The following is a 14325-nucleotide window of genomic DNA, read 5'->3' as shown; positions in this document are numbered from 1 at the left end:
TTCCATTACCACAGACACTTTTAATATGTTCCGGTGTACATGACAAAGGTAGTTAAGAACTGGTAGACCCTGTTTCAACTAGCAGATGAAGATAAGCAAAATGGTCATGTGAACTGGCAGTGGAAGATAATGGCATGCTTTTAGTCAGACATTTTTTGTGAAAGTGTGTGTTTGTTTGCGTGAGCGACATGCTCATAGTATGAAGATAGCAACTTTTCTTGTCTTTCCAGTCCTTGTTTCATAATATATCAACATGTTGATTGTGTGTGTGAGTGTGTGTGTGTGTGTGAGAGAGAGAGAGACAGAGAGAAAGTGTGTGTGTGTGTGTGTGTGTGTGTGGTGTGTGTGTGGGGGGGGGGGGGGGGGGGGTCACTGTGCTTTCTGTTTTTCCCATTGTTCTGGTGTTAGGGTCTTCTGTTCAAAGGCATGGATCTCCTTTAGTTCTTCAGCCAAGCATGTGTTCACCAGTCTGGAAATGTACAATGTAATCAGAGGTATGGTCAAAACTAAATGAAGGTTGCGCTGATTTTGTGCAATCACTACAGTTCAATTATGTGTCGTTCAACCCATCGTGAGAACGTTACCTGTGCCTCTGTAGCAGTGGCTTTCCTTCAAACTGGGGAGACACCACAAGAACCTTGAAGCTCGCAGCACATCTATTTGGTGAGGTGTCTTCAACATCCTGTTGGTTGAAAGTGATGAAAACGAAAGTGAAATGATCCCTCATTACTAGAGCTTCTTCTCAACGTCTCTCCTCGGTCCATCGGCTTGTTCCCACTGATCTGTACAGAACACTGGATAGACTATCCCATTGTTGCCGGCCCATCATTCTTTAGGTCGATCAGTGGGAACGAGCCCGAGGACGACCAAGGATGTTTTCTAATGTCTTCTTGTGACTAAAACTACACATCCTCATTGATATTCATTACCATAACAAAACACTTGTATTAAGGTACGTGTGTGTGTGTGTGTGTGTGTGTGTGTAGAGAGAGAGAATGTGTTAGCTTTATGTCAACACAATGTTGGACATAGCTGACGGTGACAGAGAAGGTGACATTGTGGTAGCGTGGCGTAAGTGATAGGTGATGATGTGCTGGAGTTGACTAATGAAGGGGACCGTAGTATTCATCAGTAAAGGTGAAAATAGTATGTATTGTCATTTGAACTGTTCAACTCTTAACATTCTCAGTTACAGTGTTAAAACAAAATGATATATCAGCTGTGAAGTTTATTAATTAATTCTCCAAATTATTTTGCCAAAAAAGTATGTTGACTTTATATGTCCATATAAGATGCTGTCAGGGCTTTGGCCTGCTACTAATGAATAAAATCTTAAACACTTCTAAGAAATCGAAACGTAAGTGTCAAAGATGTGGACAATGGCGTAACATGGTTGTGACACAGCATACTAACATGAGGATTTTGAATATTGTAAAACTAAAACACTTCTGATTAATACAGTTAGTTATTAGTCCTTCGTGTATATGATTTACAGTTATACATGTGCTCACTATGCACTCAAAACAGCGTTTGCAATCGGTGGACCTATTTTGTTGCATGCATCAAGATCTGACACTAAAACATAGCATACAGGATCTGGGATCAAATAGCCTACCACATGGACTGCTCCAATCTCCGCTATAAGTTTCTCGCGGATGAGGTCAGTTGTTATTGCCATTATCAGACAACAAATCTCTAAATTTCCAACACGTTACGGTGATATACTTTAGTCACGCTATTTACAATTTTACATGGATTTCTACCGGTTGGGCATGGTCGGAAGTCGCACAAATAAAATATATAACAGCTATCCAATTGAATCTGCTGGTTTGCACTAAATGACCAATAGCCTTTGTTTTGCCCACAGGAGGGCGGGATCTAACCGGGGTCCTAATTTTGTGACCGAAATGAAAGTTTGCCTGATTAATAACGACTTTATTAAATTGATCTCAGACGTAACCAGCTCTGTAGTATTTAGTTATTTATATGTAATGTCGTATAATTAAAAGAAAATGTTATTGGAGGCATTTACTTTGGAAGTAAAGCAAAAACTTTTCATTTATAGTCGGGCATAGCGTATGAACAGCTAAGAAGAAATTCAAAACATTTTGCACCACTGTCACAGATCACTGGTATTGTTTTAACTATTTGTTCTTTCGTGACCACTTTCAAAACTACAATTAAGAGAACATTTGTAGAGCAAGGTCTGCAAATAGTTTATTATCTGTCAAGTATGAACAAGAGCATGTTTCGTGGTTGCTTGCTTGCTTGCTTTGTGGAAATGTTAGCTAAGTTATGTTAGCTAGCTAGCTAGCCGGGGGGATTTGTATATTTGGCAACTATGATAACGTTGAAGAGGTATTCATGAAAACTAGAATGTGACCCGATTCAAATAATTCTATTGTATATATCTTACCAAATGGTTCTTGAGGTCGAAAACTTTTTTGGGGTGTACATGCTGTACTGTACTAACCCCAAATTTAAGGGTCGTATCTATATCGGCTTCACGGTAAACCCGGAGCGAAGGATAGGACAACACAACGCGGGTCAGCACAAAGGTGGAGCGAAAAGAACTAGTGGCAGAGGACCATGGTAAGCACGTTTAGTCTGTGTGAGTTATTAGACTTATCTGCGATGAATGTGGTCACTCCATCTGCTCTTTTCCCCTCCTCTTCTATTTTGTCATTATTATTCACAGGGAAATGGTTCTCATCATCCACGGATTTCCATCAGACATAGCAGCTTTGACGGTAAGCCTAAACTTTTTTTTTCTGGGGAATTAACTTGCACCCAGCCATAGCACAACCATAAGAGTATTTAGAAATGCATGTTGTTCTCTAGACTATGATAAGATGCTTAACACAACTGTCTACATTGACTCACTATTGCAGTTGTTTGTGCCTTAAAGTGCAAATGTCAGTATGTCATATAAGCTGACGTGTTCATCTCTCCCTCCTCCTCCTCCTCCTCCTCCACCACCTCCTTCCATGTCAGTTTGAGTGGGCATGGCAGCACCCTCACATCTCGCGTCGGCTGCTGCATATGGCCAAGCGTGTGCGGCGCGAGTCCAGCCTGCAGTTTCACTGGCGCATCGTCTCCAATATGCTGCGTGTGGCACCGTGGAGCAGGCTTCCGCTCACCGTGCGCTGGCTTCGGCCGGAGTACCACCTCAACTTCGACGCAACGCTCTGGCCGCCCCCGCACATGCCCATCGCCTTTGGGGGCGTGCGGGCGAAGAAGAATCGTCCGGCCGCAAAGGCGTGCCAGGAGCAAGGAGAGGAGGAAGAGGGCAGAGTCAAGGAATGCTGCAAGCTCTGCCTGGAAACTGTGAAGGTGAGGGTGAATCTTTTGGCATTCAAATGGGTGCCAATTTGTCTGTGCAATTCTTCTAACACAATTCTTCCTCACCGAGCATACAACTGAAAGGAACTCAGGGGAACACAGTGTGCTCAACACATAATCCCACAGATTAGTTCATACTGGCTCTGAAATATGCAGGCCCTGTAAATTGCAGTGGGCTACTGGGTATATTGTTACCCTTTGATATCCACTGTGCCAGTAATGTCTCCATGCACTTGGTTTGTAGACGTGGTGCTCTTGTCTAATGAAGATTTTTGGTGGATGGCTGTTTGAGACTCCATTGCCCTCTGCAGAAGGCTACTGGCTAGATGGAGACCTGCCATGGAACTCAATCATGTTCAGCCTTTTCAGTGTTTGATAACTCCTCCCCTCACTCACTCTCATTCGTACACGTGTGCACACACACACACACACTTTATTACTCTATATTTGTTTTGACTTTCTTAATGTGATTTTCTTTTACATGCAATGCTCTCTGATTTTACCACAGATTCTGTGTATGACAGTCCTTCTGCAGTCTTCACTGGTGAACTATCAGTGAACCGTCATGTGTTCACTGTGCATGATGTGTGCTGTGATCATGTGTTGGCGGGGAGTTGGAAATATCCGTTGTGAGTGACCGTACAACCGTGGCCTTCATAACCGTCTGTTTCCTGTCAGTCTTCAGATAAAGTGTCCTGCTTCCTGCCATCATGTGACATGGTTTGTCATCTGATCTGCCTGGCCCAGCACTTCCTCAAATCGGAGCCTGGCCACCTGCTGCCAGTAGAGGGCAGGTGTCCCAGCTGCAACCGCACAGTGCTCTGGGGGAACCTTATTAGCCACAAGAACGGTTGCTACAGTGACCTGGAAGAAATAGCCACAGTCCCATCCTCCCAGGTATGTTGAATTTCTTGAATTTCCCCTTGGGGATCAATAAAGTATCTATCTATCTATCTATCTATCTATCTATCTATCTATCATCTATCTATCTATGTAAGAGCAAATACTTGAATCTCTTAAAGTAATCAGACAGGGAGCAATGTTTCAAACAACTGTTTGAGAAGTGTTGCTAGGGAGTCACATAGTCAGTTCCACGTGATCTGATTGGATCATTTTTGCCTACTCAAGATTAAACTAGAGAAAAATCTGTTCTTACTCAACATCAGTAGGAATGTGCTCGAACAACAACATTGAGGAATGTGCTTGAACAGCAATATTGAGGAACCTTTTCCAGACGCTCTGCTCAAAAGATTGTCCTTGTGTATATTATACAATTTTGGTTGAAAGTGGAGGATTTAGTCTGTCTGGCTTACAGTTCTGAACATGTGAAATTGCACAACTGAATGCCTTAAGTACAGTATGTCTTTACACTTGTGTTTTTAAAGTTCCTTAATTTAAGGTCCCTTTTCCCCTAGGGTCCTTGCACTGATGGACTGCAACCGTGACCAGTGTCTACTGCTCTCAGCAACATTTGTGGAAGTACTTGCTAAACGGTCACTCGTCAAAGAGTCGGCTTACAGACCTCCATTGATCTGAGTAAAGGGTTGGGTTTGGAAACTGTTGCAATTGTGCTTTTGGCGCGAGGTGAGATAATGAAGGCAGAAGTCAGAGGTCTTGTGAGTTTCGGTCAAAGTTCCAGTCATCACAATTGTTACCACAGTTGCTGGTATGTAGAGACCACGTAGCATATTCCTGCTAAGGTATGAGAACACAAGATCATTGTAGGAGAAAAACAGGCAGGGCCACAACACTTTTAAAGACTTGAACCGTGTGAACACATCAGTACAATTTGTATTTCTATTTAAGTACAGTATATTTATATATGTTTAATAAAGCTGTGTGTAATGAATTGAATTGTATGTTATGTGTGAAGAATTTTCAGGGTAGACTAGATAGAAGACTACTGGTTTTGTTTGATGTTTCATATATGAACTCTAATACTTTTTCTGTTGTACCTAACTCATACTTATTGTCCAAACTGTGGTATGAGCCAGACCATGACTTTTCTGTGCCGTTACACCCCGAGAAGTGGACTTTAAAGGCCCTGGTGACCGTCCAAGCCCACTGGTCAGCAATCTTCAGGACAGATTTGGATATGTGGGTAACAGCATAACATAGTATGTCTTCTCTAATGTTATAGTTCAATAACAAGACATTAGACATTTACATTAGACACAACAACCTTGAGTTATTATATTGTCTTTTCCCATATAAGGAGTTCCGGGTGTTAATTGAAGCTAACTACCTATGGCAAGTTGCATTGTAAGTTAGCTCTGGGGTAGCAAAGATCAAAGTGTGCCGTCTTCATCTACCAAAGATCACAGTATCCACTTGAAGGCAGAGGACAAAACTTTATAGCGCAAAACGTCTGCATTTCCAATTTCATTCTTCCAATTATCACACTTGTTAAACTCTCGCGGGGACGAAGAAAGTGGAAATGTAGACGTTTAGTGATACACAGTTTTGTCCTCTGCTTTCGGGTGGATACTGTGATCTTTGGTTTGTGAAAATAGCACACTTTGATCTTGGTACCCCAGAGCTAATTTACAATGCAACTTGCCATCGGTAGTTAGCTTCAATTAACACCCGGATCTCCTTATATGGACAAAGATGGCAGCTTTGGATCCTTTTTGTAGGCGAACTTCAGAGGTCTATAGGGCTCGGAATCGTGACGCGAAAACTTTGCAGGCAGCCATATTGGCAGCCTCACTCCTATAGGTTACTATATGCCTTGTAAGGAGTTACTCCCGTCTGTTAGTGTGTTCCTGTTACTTAGTTTTTGCCTTCTTGGTCCTATGTTGCTGTGTAGTGGGGTGTAACAGCGCAACCCACGATCACACGAGGAAAAAATCGCTAAATCTATACATTTTCTGCTTCTTGTCTTCTGCATCTGAATGAATAGATTATTACGTTTGGTGCGCTACCAACATGGTGGCAATATTCCTAGAATGCAACGCGTGTGCCTGGGCCCTATTGAGCCACTTGGTTTGAGGCCTGCTGGAGGAGCAGGGCCTAGTTTCTCTCTCCTTTGTAGCCACATTTGTGTGATTAAGGTGTCAATCTTTCATTGAGACTGAAATATCCTTAATGCATACAGAAATACAATCTGAAACGGTAGTCATCAGGTGGAGATACAGGGCTATATTTTGCCCATCTAGATGCATGGTCACTGGTATATAGTTTAAACACATTTCGGGGTTTGTCCAATCCACATTGGGTGTGGTTTGGTTCTGAAACGTTATCAAACGTCCAGCGCATGGTGCAAGAAGGCGGGCCTTATGTTTCTTAATCAGCTATGGGCGTGGTTTTGGACGTGATTTCCTTTAAACCAATGAGAGTGACCTCTGTCATTCCCTTTAACAGCAAGCCGTGCGACTTAAAACAGCACATCGGTATTTTGATGGTCATCAGCGCATTTGAAGGAATCAGCTTGCACGTGAGACCATTATGGAACAGGTATTAAATTAAACCATGCTTAAGTATAACCTAGTAGAGTATATAGCCTACATGCATCTGCACTCGTCTACTATTTGAACTCATTGGCAAATTGAAACTATCAAATTGACTATTCACCGTGGTCTCTTAAGTCAACCACAAAACAGTTATACAGTTACTTTCACTATTGACTGACTTACCATCGAAAGAATAGCCTGAAAAAAGCAGCACATATTACAATAATGTTCGAATGACTGAATAAAAAACCTAAGGGCATTTAAACTGCAGAGGAGTTACTGCTTACGTCTCTTGACAGTGCATCTTCAGCTGTGCTCCATATGTGCCTCTTGCCTCTCACCTAATCACTTCTAACAGTCGTCACCAATTTGCAAATGATGGTGATTAACTACTTATTGTGGGACGTATTTTGTAATATCCTTATTTTTTCCCATTGTAATCGTGTAATTTTTTGCATGGATGTGTGCTGGACTGGTGCACGTTTCTGTGGATGAGAGACAAGAAGGGGCCCTAATACAGATCCATGAGGCACACCTGTGGTGAGAACTTGATAACTGTCCTTGCCAAGACACGCTGAATGTATGTCCTGTAAGGTAGGATTCAAACCAGTTATTACACGACTCTTCATAATGCTGTAGAATGCTCCATTCACTTGAATGCTTTTGAGTCCTGTTTGTCCTGTCAGGACTTTTTTTCCGATAATGACCTGCGGGCAAAACATTATCCCTTACGTAAAAGCTTTCCCAGCTCAGATTATGTAGAAGAGAATGTCATGGTTTACAGTATGACTCTCTTGAAACCATACTGCTTAATCGGTTAATCGGTTGTTCTGAGAGGAAGTCAGAAACTTGTGAGAACATCACTTTCTCAAGAACCTTTGACAAGACAGGTCTATAGTTCTTCAAAATTTTTTAGGGATTTAGGGACAAAAATCACTGTTAAGTGCGTGCCTCGGTTGTGAAGTCATGGTTTGGTTAATTTTCGGTACAGTAGGCCTTATGTTTGTGTAGTAATTTGAATACGAAACATGGTTCGCAAGCAAAAACGTCTACTGTTGATAACTGCATACAGTATAAGACATTTGATACACATCTGTATTGAACCTCATGTCCTCTACCAAAATGGTTCGGTATGGATACGCATACTTGTGTTAGAGGTTTCCTTTGATTTTCTTTTAACTAACCCTGTCTTAACAGTAATGTTACTACGCTAATTGTATTCCAGATTCCTTCATCAGTCAAGCTGATCATTTTTAATCTAGCGTCAACTAGTGTAGCTAAGCAGTGTTGCAAAACTGTCAGCTTGTTGAAGTCTGTCAGGACTATCACAATATAAAATATGTTTTACCACTTCTGCTAGCGTGCAGACCACCCGTGGTTTGAGTATCAAGCTTTGAGAAACCCTGTTAAATTGGGAACTCTGATAGTTGACATAATGTGACTGTGACACAGAAGTGATACTAAATATTGCAGACGGCGTGTTTTTTTTTTTTTTTAATTCAGCACGTGCAGTGTCATCACAGTGTTAGGATCTAGGTTTCAGAGTTCTCTTAAACACAGGGTCACTTCAACAATTAGTAGGCCTAATCCACGTCATACGTGAGTCATAGTAGTTGAAAGCTGATTTTATTTACAATGTTAAAAAAGTACATAATATGTTGATATGATTACACACAGTGTGGTTGCATGTGCAAAACTGGAGTTGAATCGGAAAACTCTGTTTACATTAAATTATTTTTAGTCAAAGTAAATCATTTGTTCGGTGTAAAATCTGATTGTTTGCATGTAACCACACTCTGACAGGTAGACCATAAAAGGCCAGAATTACCACTACTATATGGCAGCCGTGGCTTACTGATCAGGGCTTTGAACTTGTAGCCGGTTAGGGCTTTGAGCTTGTAGGGTTGCCAGTTCGATCCCCGAACAGTACGAAAAAATGTGGGCGGGGGGAGTGGTTGAGCGTTGCTCTCCCACGCCCACATCCACGGCTGCAGTGCCCTTAAAGAGTCACTTCACCCCATAACTCCACCCACTTCACATTTCTGAAAACGGCTTTGAAAATGGGCGAGACGTTCTGAAATTTGGAGAGAGAGTGCAGCACTGCTGCAACCAATCAACAATGGTGATTTCGTGTCAATCTGGGAATGAGTGCTGCAGACATGGCTTATCGCAGGTAGGCTAATCAGGGCAGCAGGTGTTGGAGCGTTTCAGTCCTAATTTGTAACGACCCGGTGACGTAGTGTCGGACTAGAAGTGCAGGACAACGTCAGCATTCCAGTAGTATTTTGGACCAACATGCCATGGCATGTTTTCAAACGGTAGTATGCGCGAGAGAGCAATATCTCCAATACAAAATCAGACGAAATGTTACTTTTGTCGAGAAACACGATTTTTGTCAATATTAACCCTGGTAATAGTACAGTTCACCACTTATAAGTATTTTCAATCAATCAACAGCTCAAAAAACCTATTTTAGGGTGCAGTGACCCTTTAAGCAAGGCACCTAACCCCTTACTGCTCCCCGAGCGCCGCTGTTGAGCAGGCAACTCACTACTTTGGGTTAGGGTGTACTTCACCTCGCTATGTGTATTTCACTAATTCACAGGTTGGGATAAATGCAGAGACCAGATTTCCCTCACGGGATCAGAAGAGTATATATACTTATACTATTTACGTAATGTACTGAATGTTAATTTTAGTAATACAAGAATCTTACAGGTACCGTATGTTGTTTTTGTAGTTTATATTGCATCAGCTTAAGTGAAGTCAGTGAGAGAAAGTCACTGTCTCAAAAATATGGTTTTCATTTTCATTTTCATTTTCCTTTTGGGGAAACGATGTAAACAAAGTATAAAAAAATAAGTATAAAAATGTAAAATAGTGTAGTGTAGGCTAATGGAAAGAAATCAATGCATCCGTTGGCAACAGGCTTATGCATCGCTTGGGCTCTCCCCCTCTCGGTCTTCTCTCCTCACTTCGGGGGGCGGAGGTGCGCTCACAGTGATCACAGGCTGGAACAGAGCAAATACAGAAGCCGTTGAAGCTGATAAAAAAAATTAAGATGCACCACTTAATTGAAAATGGCTGTAAAATGATTTTCAGACTTTAAGGAGGAATCTGGTGGTGTTTCACATATATCTCTCCATTTTCTCAAGGTCATCAAGTACTGTTGATATGAAAAAATCTAAAGCGGTCATCCTGTGTCAAATCACCCAGTGGCTCACAGGTCAACCTCTCCAAAAAAAACTACAGTATGTGAACAGGAGCACATTTTCCTATTGAATGATAAAATCCAATCAGATCAGACGTATCTTGTGTAATTTCTCTGTGGCTATAAATTCATTTTGTGAAAAGACATCATCACCTTTGAAGGATTCTCATTCAAAAAGTGTTTGACACAAATTCATCAGATTTTTTTCCCACTCATATATTGTATGGACTATATGGACTATAAGGTCATGTCCATGCATTCACTTTGGATGTTATCATTATCATACTGTCAGATAATTGTTTGATTTTCAAAAAAGCCCATTTTCATCTTCTAATTTCACCATGTGGACAGTTTCCTTATTGAGATAGGATCTTTGGAAATAATCCACTGAATTTGTATTGGATCTGCATTACCACTTTGCACCACATGTGATGTTCTTTTAATACAATGGAGGTCAATGTAGAGGAGTAAGAGAGTCACTTGTTTGCTGCACATATCCAATCTAAACACATTTTATGGTTCATAGTTGAATGAGTTATTTACATAGTTATACAGATACTATTCAAGATTTATGCACTGGTTTGGTCCACAAACACCTGTGATTTTTTCAGATTTTTCCAGAGAAGGTCACCTGGCAAATTTTGCTGAAACTGGGGGATTTCACACAGAATGACCCAAACATTTTTTTCCCGCATATAAGCCACATTGTGTTTAAGCCGCAGTATTTTATGCAAGTTAAAAGAAACAAAACCATATTAACGCCATATTAACTGCCCCCCCCCCCCCCTATACAGGTAGCCCTGACAACCTCAAGCTTTGAACCTATAGCTGCTTTTAAAAAATATATATTTTAGCCACATTTTCATTACTGCTTATATGCAAATTATTTGAATGGAAACCTGATTACAGGTATCTGATAAGTAACAGCAACAAGGCACTTGTAAGGTAGCCTGGCTATCACCATGCTAAGCTCAATCTTTTAAGATTGAACATTAGTATTGGGACGAAATCCAGGCGAAAGTATCGGGCGAAATCCAAATTCGTCGGAAGGTCAGGCAGGGTTCACCCAGCCTACTTGTAAGGCACTTTCATAACAAACCTTCCTGAAGGCACCACCATATACAAAAGGCACGTAATCAATAAAGACATGCCATCAATATCGGAGACAGCACTGCAAACATGTCACCTAAACCACCAGTACTGATCATGAATGACTGTCAAGTGACTCTAGGAGTTATATTTTGATTGCTACCCTTGGAGAACACCTGTTTACAGCAGTTGTTATTTAGTGAGTTGTGTGGTAGCACAAACTGTAGGTCTGTATGTTTGTGTGTATCAGCAGGAAGGACTCACCGTAAAACTGGCTGGCGAACAGCACTGGATGACTTTGCAGCAGTAGGCCGCCAGTGTGATAGAGATGCCGATAACTGCTGTCATGACCACTTTGATCTCAGCAGAATAATGGTCCTCCGCCTGCTGTCGAGTGGAACAAAACAAAAGAATGAACGAATGGTTTGACTAATTTAAGGTTTTACTCTGCACCTGTAGTATGCTGATGTTTTCAATAGACCTCTGAAGTTCGCCTATATAAAGGATCCAAAGCGGCCATCTTTGGCCATATAAGGAGATCCGGGTGTTAATTGAAGCTAACTGCCAACGGCAAGTTGCATTGTAAGTTAGCTCTGGGTCAAAAGATCGAAGTGTCCCGTCTTCACCTACCGAAGATCACGGTATTCTGAACTTGAGGACAGCTTTGTAGTGCCAAACGTCTGCATTTCCAATTTCTTCGTCCCCGCAAAAGTTTAACAGGTGCGATAATTGAAAACCCCCATGTTATTTTCCCATAGAAAAAGATCTCAAGATACCGGATCTCCTTATTAGGGCAAAGATAGGTAGCTTTCTTGCCTTCACACCAAGTCATCGCATTACTTTGGGAGGCAGTGCAAAATTACAAAGGAATGCAAAAGTGAATGCAAGGGAAAGCACTTCAAAGGCTCGATAACCTTCCGTCATTTCTTTACGCCATGGTTTACTCTTACCCTCACAAAAGTTTTGTGTTTCCTTGGAAAATCTTTGAACCTTTTCGTTTATCTTTTAAGAGAGGCAACACATGCAGCATAATGTAGTGAAGAAGTAGATGAACTGTTAACTGTGTGATGGTCAATTGAAAAATGACTGAAATAGGTCAGTTTAATGATGACACAAGTAGGCCTACAATTATCCCAAAGGGTTGTACATTTTTGTCAGTGGATGAAGAATGGAATGGAATGAAACAGACAGCTGAACTGGGTTCCAGTCAGTTGAGACATTGCTTGCCTTTCCTGAATATGAGGTAGCCTAAATATTGATTTAAAAAAGTGTATATTCGTAGGAGAAGTTATCTTAGGGAACACAAGCGTTATTTTGCTCACCAACAACATTGTGCATGCTTTGTGATGGACCGTTCCGTTCAGTTCGTATGACATAAAACGGCACTCATAATAATGCATGTCTTCTAGCTGGGTAAGCCTACACAGGAAGGTGATTCCACAGGCTATGCTGGTGAAAATCTGCAGTCCCAAACAGCCCCTAAGCTGGATAGAAATAAGAGTGGAAATAGTTAAAGGTGCTCTATGAGATCCTGAATGATGTTACTTCTGTTGACATTCCACGTAAACAAACAAAACACTACTTTCCAATGCATGCTACTAAATCAAGTTATGTGCATGCTCACTAACCCCCAACTCGTCCCCTAAACATCTTGGTGTTTGGCTGAAATTTTGTTATGTTTTGGTACACAGCCTGTGTTCAAGTGTTTGTTGGACGTTTCACAGCCCCAGTTTTACAGCTGTCTCCAGAGACCAGATTTTTTCACAATGTATTCAGGGAGCAGGCAGCAAGCTGATCAAAGGGAGATGCTATGATTTGAGACAAACATGAAATTGCTCTAAAAAACATGCAAGATCTCATAGTGCACCTTTAACCATGATGTGCACTTTATTTGCCTGCTTATTGCAATGGGCTATAGGCTGAAATGCAAATTTACATTCAATTACCCCTGAAAACACGGCACACATTTTTAAAGATATGAAACCCGTTAATCTTACATGAGGGGATCAGGTAAAGGGTTCCCTTTTTGTGTTGAGATTAAGGGAGTAGCTAAGGTCAGGTTAGGCCTTCTATTTTATCTTAAAGTGTTAATTCAGGGATTCCTTGATTAAGGGGGTAGAGGAAATCAAAAAGTAAGGGATATTCATTATAGGCTTTTATTCCTTAATTGACCTTAAGGGCGTTTCTACTTAATTATAGAAGGCTTTACTTTAAAGGTTAAAATTAAGGCATCTATAATGGGTGAAATTTGTTGGTATGGGCTTGCCAAAACTTACTGCTGGTAGTGAAAGATTCTGTGCTGCAATGGCCACACTTCCAGCAATAATGGGCTGCAAGGAGAAATTGCGTTAGTGTTTTTATAAACACTGTTATAATTTTATAAACACTATTATAACACTATACAGGCAGGTGTCATCCATAACTTACAAAGATTCCATTTAGGATTTCCATTACACTCAACCAAGTTGTCCCATTGAGGAAACCGGCGTTCACCAGGAAGATTGCGAGTACAATCTGAGTGCACTGAACAGAAACATGCGCGCTTTGATTAAATAGCCTCGGTGTGAATTATATGACTTAGTAATTTTACAGTTTAAGGGATCTGTAGTAGCTAGGTCCACACGTTAACTCAAATACACACCCCGAGTGCTTTGGGTTCTGACTCCAGATACTTCCGTTTTCGGTTTGGATCCTTCTGAAATGAAACTTGAACTAGCGGTCCTGCGTCGCTTGAAGCTGAAGATGAATTTGGGTACGATTCTGCCCGCGCTGAGCCGGTTCCATGTCGCAAGAAACAAATAACACATAGATATACACGGACCCGAATAACACATAGAAATCCTAGATATGTGCTAATCTGATCGAAGTTATAGCCCGCGTCTATGTATTTATTGTGTGATTTCGTAACAGAGAAAATATCATGCAGCAGCTACCACACGCATGCCATCATGTACCCTCAGTCACACCACTGGATCGCGTTTTTCATACATGTATCCTACCTCATGCACATTAAAACGTAATCCTAATGTTAGCTTTCTAGGAATAAACACGATTTTACCCTCCATCTCGTTGTTGTTGATGTAGTTGCTTTCCTGTTCCCGAAAACAAACGCCCCTTTTGGGGGACTGTAATGTCCCCCAAGTAGAACTCCTCCCAGCTCCGATCCGCTCCGGGGTAGGCCTACTCAAGAATAAAAGTTTTCAATGAACGTTTTCAGCATCCACGCATTGT

The 14325-nt window shown here is 41.3% G+C and overlaps 3 protein-coding genes across 3 annotated transcripts; 1 reads left to right on the top strand and 2 right to left on the bottom strand.

The window, feature by feature from the left end:
• Positions 1–21: 21 nt before the first annotated feature.
• On the bottom strand, positions 22–1812 carry zgc:112271 (uncharacterized protein LOC553698 homolog). Its single transcript, XM_062515829.1, has 3 exons — positions 1616–1812; positions 585–682; positions 22–469 (listed from the first exon to the last, which is right to left on the bottom strand). The coding sequence occupies exons 1-3, from the start codon at positions 1676–1678 to the stop codon at positions 370–372; spliced, it is 261 nt and encodes an 86-aa protein (XP_062371813.1). The 5' UTR covers positions 1679–1812; the 3' UTR covers positions 22–369.
• slx1b (SLX1 homolog B, structure-specific endonuclease subunit) lies at positions 1797–5196 on the top strand. Its single transcript, XM_062515827.1, has 5 exons — positions 1797–2592; positions 2699–2750; positions 2995–3333; positions 4021–4239; positions 4758–5196. Exons 1-5 carry the CDS (start codon positions 2420–2422, stop codon positions 4785–4787), a joined length of 813 nt encoding a protein of 270 aa, XP_062371811.1. The 5' UTR covers positions 1797–2419; the 3' UTR covers positions 4788–5196.
• Positions 5197–8404: 3208 nt separating this feature from the next.
• Positions 8405–14266, bottom strand: LOC134060150 (uncharacterized). Its single transcript, XM_062516765.1, has 7 exons — positions 14153–14266; positions 13736–13863; positions 13522–13617; positions 13371–13424; positions 12417–12578; positions 11359–11481; positions 8405–9805 (listed from the first exon to the last, which is right to left on the bottom strand). The coding sequence occupies exons 1-7, from the start codon at positions 14157–14159 to the stop codon at positions 9725–9727; spliced, it is 651 nt and encodes a 216-aa protein (XP_062372749.1). The 5' UTR covers positions 14160–14266; the 3' UTR covers positions 8405–9724.
• Between the last annotated feature and the right edge of the window lie 59 nt (positions 14267–14325).

This window comes from Sardina pilchardus, chromosome 16 (genome assembly GCF_963854185.1).
Source record: "Sardina pilchardus chromosome 16, fSarPil1.1, whole genome shotgun sequence".
Taxonomy (NCBI): domain Eukaryota; kingdom Metazoa; phylum Chordata; class Actinopteri; order Clupeiformes; family Clupeidae; genus Sardina; species Sardina pilchardus.
This window is presented reverse-complemented; position numbering and strand designations above follow the sequence as displayed.

Excerpts from the sequence above, each read along its gene's own strand:
- zgc:112271 (XM_062515829.1), bottom strand. The coding sequence starts at position 1,678 with ATGGCAATAACAACTGACCTCATCCGCGAGAAACTTATAGCGGAGATT. Across the intron at positions 683-1,615 it reads AGATTGGAGCAGTCCATGTG|GATGTTGAAGACACCTCACC; the intron begins GTAGGCTATTTG and ends TTCAACCAACAG. Across the intron at positions 470-584 it reads CCACTGCTACAGAGGCACAG|ACTGGTGAACACATGCTTGG; the intron begins GTAACGTTCTCA and ends GTACATTTCCAG.
- slx1b (XM_062515827.1), top strand. The coding sequence starts at position 2,420 with ATGGTTCTTGAGGTCGAAAACTTTTTTGGGGTGTACATGCTGTACTGT. Across the intron at positions 2,593-2,698 it reads ACTAGTGGCAGAGGACCATG|GGAAATGGTTCTCATCATCC; the intron begins GTAAGCACGTTT and ends TATTATTCACAG. Across the intron at positions 3,334-4,020 it reads TCTGCCTGGAAACTGTGAAG|TCTTCAGATAAAGTGTCCTG; the intron begins GTGAGGGTGAAT and ends GTTTCCTGTCAG.
- LOC134060150 (XM_062516765.1), bottom strand. Across the intron at positions 13,425-13,521 it reads AAATCCTAAATGGAATCTTT|CCCATTATTGCTGGAAGTGT; the intron begins GTAAGTTATGGA and ends TTCTCCTTGCAG. Across the intron at positions 12,579-13,370 it reads AGAATCTTTCACTACCAGCA|CTTAGGGGCTGTTTGGGACT; the intron begins GTAAGTTTTGGC and ends ATTTCTATCCAG.